The sequence below is a fragment of the Anser brachyrhynchus genome (genome assembly GCF_964034855.1).
Source record: "Anser brachyrhynchus genome assembly, chromosome: 2".
Classification (NCBI taxonomy): Eukaryota; Metazoa; Chordata; class Aves; order Anseriformes; family Anatidae; genus Anser; species Anser brachyrhynchus.
Genome location: NC_137695.1, coordinates 53,933,828 through 53,947,975, shown reverse-complemented (window position 1 = coordinate 53,947,975; position 14,148 = coordinate 53,933,828). Strand labels below are relative to the sequence as shown.

At 36.6% G+C, this 14,148-nt stretch overlaps 1 protein-coding gene across 1 annotated transcript; it reads left to right on the top strand.

Moving 5' to 3' along the window:
- Positions 1-1,884: 1,884 nt before the first annotated feature.
- Positions 1,885-8,084, top strand: PRL (prolactin). Its single transcript, XM_080578193.1, has 5 exons — positions 1,885-2,039; positions 3,537-3,718; positions 4,115-4,222; positions 5,610-5,789; positions 7,678-8,084. The coding sequence occupies exons 1-5, from the start codon at positions 2,012-2,014 to the stop codon at positions 7,867-7,869; spliced, it is 690 nt and encodes a 229-aa protein (XP_080434319.1). The 5' UTR covers positions 1,885-2,011; the 3' UTR covers positions 7,870-8,084.
- Positions 8,085-14,148: the final 6,064 nt, after the last annotated feature.

Genomic DNA, 14,148 nt, shown 5'->3' with positions numbered 1-14,148 from the left:
ATGAGAATTTTAGTCCATTCACATTTGTAAAGTATTTCAGGATGAAAGGCATGAGAAAAATAACATATATTATTATGTGGTAGAATGATTTAATTAAAACATCATGCAATGGTTTAATATAAACCACTCCACAATCTGTATTTAAGGTGCTTATCTTCCTCTATAGAGCAAGAGACAGGCTTTTCTAGAACATAAGTCGTGTGAGGATCCTGACTTTAGCTGATGCTGTTAGGCCTGAGAAAAGCTTCTCTCTCCAAAAATGGTAGAGTTTACCTGCTGCCTTTGTGAGTGCCTTCCTTTATTACCTGATATTAAGTCTATACCTTATTTTGGTATCACCTACTAACCCCTCAAAATACCAAGAAAAGCAGACTGGTAAATGAAAGAGCAAATGGTGGGTTTAGAAATGGTCATTCCTTTTATTCACAGGATTCTTCCAACATTATAAGGCACAAGAATTTTTCAGGCCCACCTGTAATCTCATTGGGTAAGAAGATGAATTAAATCAAGAGCTTAAACCTGTGTTTTAGAAGACAGCTGTTTTTCCACCATCCATTCTAGAGTTTTGTCTATGGCCCTTTTCTAATTTTATTGCCTTCATCAGATTGTCACTATTTTCAGATGCAGGCAGATACTTCATTTACTCAGTAGTTTACAAAACAGATCCAGACTCTGAGCAGAATAAACTGTTCTAGAAATCATCCTAGATCTTAGTAGATGTAGGCTACTTGCCGATGGTTTACTGATTAAGCATCTTCTATTATTGTTTCCCAAGGAATGCCTTCCATGGTTTACCCTCTATATGCTCTACCTTTCTTCTCCTTTGTTTGTCACTGCTTCAAAAACCATGTCCGTAGTTATGAAATAATGAAGTATTTGGGATTACACAAATACCTGTTCCACAAGTACAGAACAAGTTGTCTAAAGGCAAGAAAATTCATTAATGCTGTATAGCTTATTCATTATAATCATCTAATTTAGAAGGTCTTTTCATGGGTAAATGGATCTGAGAAACAGATGAGAGATTACACATTTGCTAACGTATTCATACAGGTGAGCCTCATACAACAAGAAAACAGGGCCAACCTGTTAAGGCTAGTTTGTAGATTACCACAGACACATCAGATGTGGAAACAAATCCCACTGATTACGACAGCATGTGTTTTGAGTATGGTAGAAAATGTACATCTTTTACGCAAAGAGTTTTCGTGTATAGAAAATAATCTTATGGTTTCTGATTTGTTTTTGTTCTTTAAATAATGCTGATTTAATCATTAAACTTTATGATTAAACAGTAAACATGCAACTTCCTCTTCGTTGTTACACATTATTACTTTTTTAATATAAGAACTGCCCCTGTTTCTCTAAACATACCTCATCCTGAGGACCAGTTATATCATGACTATGTAATCTCTTTCTTAACTGTATGAAGCTATATACCCAGGATGTCATATCTATAACTTTACATATAATGACCTGTCTTTCCAGAAGCCCCCATTATCCCTCTCTAGACAATTTATGCTGTTTCTTTTACTGTCAACATTGTATTGTTCCCCTTCCCCAAATAGTCAGAATTTTAACATTGGAAGGCTGAACATTGGAAAGCTGAAGAGACATGGAAGGATGAAAAGACAGCTGTGGGAAGGGGGAACAACAAGCTATAAACATTGAGGATACCTGCCTCAGAATTGACAACTAGAGCTTTCCACGAACAGTGGCATTTTCAGGGCAAAATTTTGGCATTCTCTTCATCAAACCATACTCAGGATCCCACAACTGAAATTGTTAATGAAATTCCCTCTCACAGTTACAAATAATAAAAAAAATACTGAATATGAATGTGGAAGAAAGGCAATTTGATGTTTGTAATTATCGAGGTAAACTCCACGACCTGTTGAATGTATGCAAAATGGACCCCGGATGGTGTATATAAATCTGGTATGTGCAGAAAATAAGAACAAGTATTGAGACTTCTTTCTGGTGCAGCAAGTCATCCTACAGGATCTCTACCATGAGCACCAAGGGGGCTTCATTGAAAGGTAAGACTTTAGCCATTCACTTGTCGATAACTTTTATGTGTTTTGTTTGTTTGTTTGTTTTTTACTTTAGATTGAATTTGGAAGTAACTGACAGGTAACAACTCTAGAAACTGAGGTCTTCTAAGACATCCAGTTTTCAAGTAATAGTGAAACTTGCCTCCGCTTCAAATGTTTAGTGTTCAAACCTTGGAATTAGCATGCAGTTTGATCCCTTTTTTACTCAGTTTTTGATCTCTTAAGACTACCTTTGCACTGAGCAGTGTCACTGAAAATTGGTTTGCAGGTTATGACACCTGCACAAAAAAGACTGGATCCAGACTTCTTTGCTACTCACAACTCAGAAGGCAATGACTTAAAGTCATTATCATCAGAGTCCAGAAGCAGTCTAGTAATTTTGAAGTAAATGGTTTCAAAACTACTCTCAAGTTTCTAAGCCAACAAGTCTTCTTATTAATAGAATTATTGCCTAGAACACTGTTCTAATTTCAGGACATTGTTCATGGGGGAGGATGATGGTTTACTTTAACATTGTACAAATGGGTCACCTTTCTTGAACTGAGAGATAAAAGGAAGCCTGCCACATGATAAAATTCAGGAGAGCTCTGATGATATATGGATTCTATTTTAATTTTGCATCAGTGGTGATTCGAGTGAACCAATGCATGTAGCAGGCCAATTTCCAGAACTAAAACCTTCAGAGCTCAGAATAGTGTCTTTTGTTTATCAAATATTTACTTTTAAAGCTTTTCATTGTCTTTCTGTGCATATTTTATTTTGCTGAATAGAACACTTGACCCTGTCAATGTTAAAGCTTTTAAAAAAATAAGGTTTCATCTTTTCAGTAATGAGAAGTCTTCAGTATCAGTGTAGAAGTTCTTCAGAAATGCCAAATATTCCCTGTTTTCTTAACAGTAGGTAATTTAGGGTTAAACTCTAAATAGCAAAACAGCACAGCTGCTAAATCCTTTGAAGGAACTCCCAGGACAATCAGAACCTTAAAAGAGTGACCTAACCACCTTTCCACAAAAGTAATTTAAACTCCAAATGTTAGCAAAGAAGAAAAGGATTTGTGGGAGGAGAAGAAACAAACAATAAAGTAAAATAAAACATTTTCCAAACTTATATATCTGTGCAAATATAATTGTGTATCTATATTTACACAGTGAAGAAGTTTGATTTTCTTTCTTCCATTTATCACTGTATAATAAAGTAAGGCACAATAGGGAGAGACTTGAATACAGTGTACTGTAACACAGGTTACTGTGTCTGCTCAATCTCTGTAGGGTGTTTTCCTGTGTATCGAGGATGATGGAGGGGAGGAAGGATAATCGAATGACCGTGCTTCCCTCCTCTATTCATTTTCAAGAGTCAGCACAGAAGATGCTGTGAGCACAGCCAACATTATCCTGCATCCTGTTTGGTTACATCCGCCTCTGATAGTTACTTCTAAATGCACATGTCAATATTTCCATCTTGGTTTGTTCTAAACCTGAACAGGTTTGTTGCTGGTGGTCCTTCTGGTGTCCAACATGCTCCTGACAAAGGAAGGAGTGACCTCCTTGCCTATCTGCCCCAATGGATCTGCCAACTGCCAAGTTTCCCTTGGGGAACTTTTTGACCGTGCGGTTAAACTCTCACACTACATCCACTTCCTCTCTTCAGAAATGTTCAATGAATTTGTAAGTACTTTGTCTTTTCCTGAGAGAGAGAACACATAAAAATCCAATTCAGTATTTTTTTAAGCACAAACATATGTTAACATATGAAAGCCTTCAATAAGTAAACAAATATAACTGCTGCACAAGCAGTGATAGTCCCAATGGTGACCAAATCTGCTTATAGTGCTGACCATTGCTAAGATCCCCAATGCTTCTATTAAAAATAGTATTTTCCCATTATTCTTTATCCATGGGACAAGTTTGTGTCTCAGGTTGGTTTTCACTCTAAATACCAGAAGCCTTTGATATTTACAGCATAAAACAGTGATAAAAACAATGGAACAATTACTTAATATAGTGTTTGAATTGCAGCTCTTCTTACTTATATCAATAATGCCTCTCCTTGCTGATCTGCAGGATGAACGCTATGCTCAGGGTCGGGGTTTCATTACAAAAGCTGTTAATGGCTGCCACACTTCCTCCTTAACCACTCCTGAAGACAAGGAGCAAGCTCAGCAGATTCACGTAAGTCGCATTTCTAATGTCATTCAGTGTGAGATAGAGCAGAGGGGGGGGAAAAAAAAAAAAAAAAAAAAGGATGGGAAAGCAATAGAGAGGTAGCAGACAGATGGAAATCAGCCCATTCAGAGTAAAAAAGCCAGGAAGAAAAAAGCACTGAAAAAAGACATTTGCAGATACTAAGCTACTGACTATACAGAATATACAAGTCCAGTAACACTAATTTTCCTTTTCTTTTCCTATATGTTGCATTCAGTCATTGCATCTTATTTCCAATTACAATATAACTTGCTTTCATGGAGCAAAGCCAGTTATTATATTTGTACAGTACTCAGAATACTAGATCCTTTGAGCATTATTTTTGAACACCTTATAGACAATTATTAACAAACATAAAAATTCATTGGCTATATAGTAGGCAGAGGTAAATGGTTTCCCAGGCACTGAAGACATTGATGATACTTAACAAATGCTAAACAGCTATCCTTACCCTTCCTTACCAAGAGGCAAAAGTGGTCACATTATTGCCCATATACAAAGACCCTAGTGTAAAATACTGCAAACTACTTGCAAAAAGAAACCTGATAAATACATAAATTTAATAACGATAAACTTAGACAAAGATGAAGACAGTCTTCTTCAGCTTAGCTCACAGACTGAATTTGAAAATACTCTGTAGAAAAAAAGTAAGCACAGGTGTATGAATATGTGTGTGCCAGGGAGAAATCTTAAACAGTAATAGTTTTGCAATGGTAGTGTCACCATCTGGGTATATAAAGTCTGGTTGTGTTCAGATACAGTGTATCTAGGAAAGAAGAAATGGTTGAGCACTACCATAAACATAAGCTTTATGAGTTGTTATTTGCTCACAAGAAAGAATAATTTTTAAAAGCAGAGAGCTAATGCTGTACCATAGTTCAAAGGGGAGGACAGATGAATTATGCAGAGGTAATAAAAGCTATTAGTGGTTTACCATAATTTGCATCTTCCATTCCATACGAAACTTGTTTAAAAATAAATAAATAAATAAATTGTTGGATTTTAAAATGTTCATTAGAATCACATAAAGAGGTGTTTTTTTGGTTGTTGTTTGTTTGTTCATTTTCCACAGAGATGAAGCACAGTTGTTCCTACTAGTTTGTAATTTGGAGAGGGTTTAAAGATGTTTTCCATTAAAATGCTCTAATTGTTTGTGGTATTATTGCAAAACATTATATAAAATATCAGAATTGCGCAGCAGTATCTAAGACAGGGCTATAGAGCACAGCCAGTGCTCAGTCTTGAAATAAATTCCTAGATCTCTGCATCTGTGGACATTGCTCTAAATGCCTCCTAACACTGCCAGCATATAGCCTTGTTATTTTAACTGCCTTTTCTTAATGTGGATGACCAGCATGAAGACCTACTGAATTTAGTACTGGGAGTGCTGCGCTCCTGGAATGATCCCCTGATCCATCTGGCCTCTGAGGTACAAAGAATCAAAGAAGCTCCAGACACCATCCTCTGGAAGGCTGTAGAGATTGAGGAACAAAACAAGCGGCTTCTAGAAGGAATGGAGAAAATAGTTGGGCGGGTAAGTATTAGGTCCTTCCAGTCCTTCCAGCCTATTGATGTAAAGAAGCCACATACAGTAGTAAATAAAAACAGAAACAGTGGATTCTGAGGAAAAAGGGGGATACAACATAGCTGAAAAGTTCTCAGATTCAGTTATAATTCTTTCTGCTGTCTCGTGATTTCTAAAGAGACAATGTGATGTGATTTGCCTAGCATAATCCAGCATATTCCCAAACCTGCTTCAAGGGAAAGTGTAATCATCAGGACTGGAAATCTTCATTTTATCTTTAAGCATTTGAATTTGCAAATTTTTGTAGGCTGTTTCTGTTTTTTCACATCCACATATTTATATGTACATATAAGCTTATTTATACATGTCTGTATACATATAGGTATTGTATATAGCTTTCAGAAATGGATAATGTGTTTAAAACTGTTCTTGAAGTCTGGCCTATTGCAAAGATGTGGCACACAACAAAGTATCTTTCATTTCTCTTTTCCTATCATATTGTTTCTTCAAAACTGTGGCTCTGACTCAGTTCCCCCTACACTTGGAGGGTTAGACAGCAAGGCTGTTTTTTGACAAAACCCATACTCAAATACCCCTTGCTATCAGTAATTGATTGAAAGCTTTACTGAATAAAATCAACTCTGGCTTGTTTATTTTTAAAGGGGCCTCTGGCAGTCCCTATATATCATTCTGTCAGTGAGCAATATGTTAATAAGAGGTTCTGACTTTACTGGCTTTTGCTTAGGCTAGGAACAGTTGGACAGGATTAACAGTACCACCATCTCTGTGTCCACCACGTTCCAATGGGTCACTCATGGTCTCTCTCTTTCAGTTTGGTGACTACTAACTCAGAAACCTTATCCCATCCAGGCCCTCAGTGCATTTATCAGTGCATTTATCAGTGTAATCAAGCACATCTCTATCCCATATTCAGGTGGGGATCCAAGATAACAGTAGAAGTCAGGTGCCATTGCAGTTACCCTGTCACCACCTTCTCATTTACATTGTTTACGGAACGGAGTTGAAGATGAGGTTGGCAAATGCATTAGTGTCAAACCATGTTTTTGAGTGACTGCAGGTTTATTTTTCTTTTTTACCAGTTGCATAAACTAAGTGAGAGAGGCTGCGCAGATATACTCCTGTGTGCTTTCATGAAATATAACTGATGGGAAATAAAAAAGATTCACAAGTACCAATAGGCACAGATTTCTTTCCTACTATGAAAGGTAGATTTCTGTGATGTGAGAAAATGAATGATTGCTTCTTTCAAATGAGGTGATCTAAACCAATCTTCACCTCAGAAACTAAGTTATTACACAAGTTCCTACATGTAGCTTTCTAACATTAGAGGTCAGTATATCACTCACGGCTTTTTTTTTTTTTTTTAATGGAATATGAGGTACAATACCTCTGAAGATGTATTGTTGAAAGATTTGCCAGGTAGCATGCTCTTCAGGCTGCCTGTTAGAGAGACAACCTAAGAGATGGGCTGAGACAAAGCTGGAGAAACAAGTTTTGAAAGCAAGTGCTTACGACTTTAAGGTGGAGGAAACCAAAAGGAGATGCCACTGATGAGTCCATGCATAAAGGAAGGTTTGACTTCTCAGCAAAGTCAGATTCCACCAGACACTGGTTAACACATTAGGTCTCTTAGAACACTGACAGCTGAGCTTCTTACATATTTTAGGGAAATAAACTGAAAAATCTGATTGAAATTCACTCAAAATCCGCATGAGGATATAAAACATTGTACAGAATAATGCAAACCATAACAGAAAAGACTTTATGAGCTGTACACTACTATCTAGCATTCCTCAAGGCCAGTATTTCTTAATTCTCTGTCCTACATCCAGTCAGATTCATTATTATCTACTACGGTATCATTTTGTGCCTTTAGGTTCATTCTGGCGACACTGGAAATGAAGTTTATTCTCAGTGGGAAGGCCTTCCATCCTTGCAACTTGCTGATGAGGACTCCAGACTCTTTGCCTTTTACAACCTGCTGCATTGCCTCCGCAGAGATTCCCACAAAATTGACAACTATCTCAAGGTTTTGAAGTGCCGCCTAATACATGATAGCAATTGCTAAGTACTCCTGGGCTTCATCGCTTACTAAAATCATTCATCATGGTATTCTTGTTGCTTTGCCACTTTTCATTGCAAACTTTACGAAAAGTCACACTGTACAGTGTCAGGATCATCAGTAACTTTCAGGCATGTTCGTGTGAATTCTGGCTGCAAGTGTCAGTATCATTTATGTTGGTGTTTTAAAATGTTATAAATTACTTGTATGACAAGAATACACTTTTCTGTCTGATCTCTTTACCCAGTAGCATTTCAGTGATAACTATATCATGCATATACAAATAAAAATATTATTAAATCCAAAACCACATAACACCAACTGGAATCAATGAACGAAAAATAGCTAGGATGGCTTACACCTTTAGCAATAGCTTCTCCTTTTGGATCTCAGTCTCCAGTTACTGATACGTGACAGAATATCTTGCTTTCATTTCTGTCTACACCCCACCCCATTCCCACCCCCTCAAACAAAACAAAACAAAAAGAGAGAAATAGAGCTAAAAGAGGTGGGACATCAAAAAGAAAATTTTTCACCTAGATTACCCTAAACTAAAAGAAATCTAACCTGGCTCACATAGTCATTGATTCCACAAATAATCTGCAGATAAAAAACAAACAAACAAAAAAGACACAACGCGTGGCATTTATGGCATTTTAGGGACAGATCCAGATATTTCTATTTCTGTACTGACTGTCTGGGGAAGAAGCATTTCCAAAGTCTCACTACTTTTAAAGTACTACCTGAGGAACCAATACATTTTAACCAGTAGTCCCAATAGGAAATGCAAAGTATCCACTCATGATCTTATCCACCTACTCTTCACATTCCTCACAAGTGGTGTGGTGGTTGCAGTTGTTTAGAAAACTTTCAAGCTATAAACAGGCACTTGCTGAACTAAGCTGTCTGCTGTCCCGAACCCAATGCCTCTCCATTCATTTTGCATTTAGTCACACTCAGTTCTCCAAGTTTTCATTTTGAAACAGGGATGTTAACCATCAGAAAACTGGAGATACCAAAAAAATTGACTACTAAAAAAAAAAAAAAGCTTCAAGGAAGAAGCAAAATAGCAGCTGAAGCCATTGACCATATCTATATACCGTCTTTGTAAGACATAAACACACTCAGCCTTGAGTTCACCATTCAGCTCCAGCAAAGAGGAGCTTAAATTCAAATCAGCTTCTCAGGGGTTTGGCTGTTTGGCTTCCCACTAGACAAGCCTGCTGCATTGCTCCTGCTAAGCCAGGTGGGAGGAAGAGGAGATGAATTTGAGGACTTAAGCCTCACATTACCATAAAAAAAATAAGCACAACCATAATAGCTATTTGCTACCACATAAATATACCTATACATAAAATTTACATAGTAGTAAATACCTGTTATGTAAATAAATGTGAGATTAGATAATACCAACCGCAACAAAGGTCTAATTTCAACCAATTCTATGATGGAAGTAAAAGGAAAAAAAAACTCATACATGTATACACATATGTATTATTGTCTTTTATCTATTCATATTTTCAATCACTGATTGCCTCAGACTTTATCTAGAAAAGTATAGACTGAGCCCACTGTTAATGTATATAAAATCACCTGTGCTGCAAACAAATTCCTTGTTAGACAAGTCATAAATGCCAACTTTCATAAACTCTGAAATGAACAAAACTTGGGACATATGCAACATCAGTTTAACAACACACAGATGTACAACATGACAATAAAGAAATCAAATGGGTAAAATTTGCCAAGCAAAATGCAAGTGCACTGACTAGAATTTAGTATGATCATAATATTCCACTTTCTCTTAAAATGCCAAGGGGGGTGGGGGGTGTGGGAAGCATTTTGAAGGGGAAAAAAAGAAAAAAAAAACTCCTTTGTAATTATCACAAGTGCTTAGAATTACAGTGAGAGTTCTTATTCAGAAGAAAACATGAATAATGGGACTACTCTGTATTGAGCTGGGAAAACGATTATGTCTCACTGAGTAAACTCCTACCTCAGAATCTCTTTAGAATTCAAAAGCAACTTGATTAATAGGGCAGACAGTCATAATTTTACACTTACATGACTAGATCTAAAACAATTACTTTCATTAACCGTTTAAAAATTACAGTGCTAAAACAACTGTTTAAAACTTGCATGTACTGGCTTTATTGTAGCTTGTTCTACTACAAATGCAAGTTTTTAATTTCATAAAGAAGCAGAGAAGAGAAAGGGAAAAAATATTCTAAACAACTGAAGAGCTATCTGGTTCACAGCTGTTTAGCTAAAGGGGTATTTAGAGCTGATCTGGTTAATATTCTGAGTCATCACAGCTGTCATAGAGACAGAAAGATGCTGAACCCCATGAGCACACTCAAAGCTACACCTTCATTGTCCAGTGTCCTGGCACAGACAATGCCTTCAGAATGCAGTTGCTACTCTGAATGTTCAGACCACAATACAGGCAATTGGCAATTCTCTTTTATTCAGTTGCTAATAAGAACAATACATTCTTATCTCACTAATATTTTGTTAATTAGCACATGTTTGTAAGACCTGAGCAACTATTGTCTTTCATCCAATAAAAAGTTACATAGCTAATCTCTTATTTTATACAAAAATGAATAGAGAACAAGGGCGTTCTTTCAAAATGAAAGAAACTGATATCAATTAGTAAGAGCTTTATTACAACTGTATTAAATTCTAACTATTCCAGGTTTTCAGCATTCAAAGTGTCCAGTTTTCTGATTACTTATTCAATACCCAAATAGGCCATATTTAAATCTATGCTGGTTTATTTACTTCTGTTCATTTAAGATGGCTTAGTAATAGGAGTAATGGCAAGAAAAGGTCCACATGAATGAAATATTGGCTCAATTCTGTTTCCTTTAAAAATGATATTCAAGCTTCCATAGATGGCACTAAATATAAGATAAGACCTTTTGACATGAAATCTAAATGGTATGAAGGTCAAAGCAATTCATCACTGGGAGCATTTGTCACTGAACACAACAGAGATATAGAGATATGCAGAATAAAAATCTAACTTACTATTCATGACTTGTATCTAGAGTCTAGGACTATATTCAACCACTGGAGCAAACAAAGAAATTTAAGGGTGATTTTAAAGCCAAAGGAAGGTTTTAAAAGGGGGGGATTTTACTGACTGTATATGTCATCTGGAATCAGGCACTTAATTAGCAATGTAATGATCTCTCTCTCTCTCTATCTCTTTTTTTTTTTTTTTTTTTTTTGAAATCCTACAGAAAGTCTGCAACTGTTGAAATCCTATCAGGAAAAAAAAAAAAAAAAGAGAGAGAGAGAGAATTAGCAAGGCATCTGTACAATACAGTTTACCTTCACGATATTATTTCAAAGGCAATCCACAATTCTAACAACAAGGGATAAAGTGTAGAAACCACATACCACCTAAATTTAATTTCTGAACAACAGAAATTCTCTGAAGGCTACATTTTAAATTCAGTCTGCTTATTATAAATGAAATGTATACAAACAAATTATGTCAGAGATGTTAACTCAAGATTCATGCATGTATATAACCATATACTATAGAAATGAAAATACTAGAATAATGCTTGTGAATAACATCAGAGGCACACATATTCCCAGGGAAATTACTGGGTTTACTGATCTGTGAAGCTATTTACACATATGACTATTTCTATCTTGAGCTCTTAACGACTTGTGACTGCAAATTACTTCATGAAATCCTGAAGACTGAAGTTGACCCTCAAGATTCAATTCAATTGAAATTTAAGAGTGACTATCCATAGGTTTATATTAGTGTTAAAAAGAGGTTTAAAACTAGTTTTAAAACATAGATACCTTTTTGAAGTTTCTTATGTTGGTATCCATATATAGGAATGAAGATAAGTTCAAATAAACATCAATCTACAAAAACAGTAGGAACATCAACCATGAATTTCTTTTTTTTTTTTTTCCAAAGAACTCAATGAAACTGACATAATCACAAATGCATATCAGTGTATACCAAGAAAACCCTTGTTCCTATGTATTCTTTCTTAAAGACTTTTTTTTTTCCTACGAGTTACAATGACCATCAGCTCAATACCTCAACAATATGTACTATCCTTGGGATTTTAAAGCTATATTTAGAGACATTCCCACATAACTGAACACTAAAAAAATGTGCATTTTCTCACAGTGATTTTTCATTTCATTTATTCAATTATGAGGAGGAAATGAAAGCAAATGAATAATGGTGCCTAATGTCCCCTGAACTATGTTTTCTTTCGTTTGTTTCCTCACAGGTGAAAGCAGTAAAAATTGTCCGTATATCCTTAATCTGGGGGGGATGGGGGGTGGGGGGGAAGTGTAGACCTCCCATTATCTTTGACTTTTCGGGTTGTTTTAAGGTCCCAACGACATATTCCATGGAACACAAAGAATGTTCATCAAACACAATGCCATCTTAAAGGATAATACAGAGCACACCTTTAAAAAACAAATGCTGTCACTTGTTTTGTCATTAATTCTCTTTCATACTGCCATATTTATCCTCTTTTAATCATCCAAAAAGCACTAGACTGTCATGCTAAAAACTCTGCTTTTGTGGGAAAAATGTGTTGTGATAGAATACTGTCTTCTAACCTGTCTCCAAAAGAGAATTTCAGGGTCTTATACTTTCCCTTCCCTTCCCTTCCCTTCCCTTCCCTTCCCTTCCCTTCCCTTCCCTTCCCTTCCCTTCCCTTCCCTTCCCTTCCCTTCCCTTCCCTTCCCTTCCCTTCCCTTCCCTTCCCTTCCCTTCCCTTCCCTTCCCTTCCCTTCCCTTCCCTTCCCTTCCCTTCCCTTCCCTTCCCTTCCCTTCCCTTCCCTTCCCTTCCCTTCCCTTCCCTTCCCTTCCCTTCCTTTCCCTTCCTTTCCTTTCCTTTCCCTTTCATACTTGCACTGAATGGTAGGATATATCCGTATTGTACAAACCACATCTTCCTATTTTTCCTCATCAGTGCACAGTAGTAACAAACTAAGTGAAAGGCGGTTATAGAAAGACTTTCAGGATCACAGAAACCCTTGGTCACTGGCTCAAGAAGAACGGATGTTCAGAGATAAATGTTCATTTCCTATATATGACTGACACTGAGCCCCACTAAAATTCCTGAGGATATGCCTTGGACAGAGCCTTCTAGAAGAAATTCCTATATTTCAAAACCATTACAAAAATGATAGCAGAGACACTAGACAAAATTTGTTCAAGAACAAGTTCATTACAAACATGTCTTTACATTTTATCCAGTCTGCTATCAAGTGCTTCACCAAGCACAAAAAATAATTGTATTTACCATACCGCTTTTTTTTTTTTTTAAATAAATTATAGGGTTTGTTACACTGAAGAGTTCAGATCAATTATTAAATCATGAGTGACAATGTAAGTAATCAAAAATGTTAAGAGCATTCAGTCTAACTTATCAAAGGAGCTGCAAAACTCATATCATTTCTACCATACACCCACCACATGTTGCAAAGGAGTTTGCAGAAGACTAAATACATAACTTGTATGCATATTCAAAGATTAGGAATTAGTTTGTGTGATAAATGTGTTACTCTAAAAATATGCTCACTTAGTGATGGATTTTTTTTTTTAACGCTATCAAGCTGACTACCTCCCTGTACATTTCAGTGTTAAATAAATCAGAAGTTAGTAAAGAATAATACAATTTTTTTACGGGATTATTAGGGTGCCTAGACCCACATTCAGCAACCTGGTCACCATCACTGTACACTAAAATGGCACAAAAAAGGGTCTCTTCCCAGCAAGGTCCTGCTCTGTTTATTTATAATTCAAATAAGAAGGAAACAGAAGTGAGATATAACATAGTTCGTCTCTGTTATTCTTTTTACTCTTTTGCTAAGGTTGCTAATGTTCTTACATTGTCAGAGTATGCAGGGATGTGAAAAGGAAGTTCAAGGCCCATTTGGAATTAGATCTGGCAAGGAATGTCAAGGACAACAAGAAGGGCTTCTTCAAATAAGTCAGTAGAAAAAGGAAGGCTGGGGAAAATGTCGGCCTGCAGCTGAATGGGGCAGGTGCCCTGGTGACAAAAAATATGGAGAAGGCAGAGGTGCAGAAGGACTTTTTTGCTTCAGTCATTACTGCTAAGATCAGCCCTCAGGAATTTCAGACCCTGGAGACAAGAGAGGAAGTCCAGAGAAAGGAGGACTTTCCCTTGGTCAAAGACGATCAGGTCAGAGATCATCTAAGCAGAACTGACATCCACAAATCCCTGGGCCCTGATGTAATGCACCCATGGCTGCTGAGGGAGC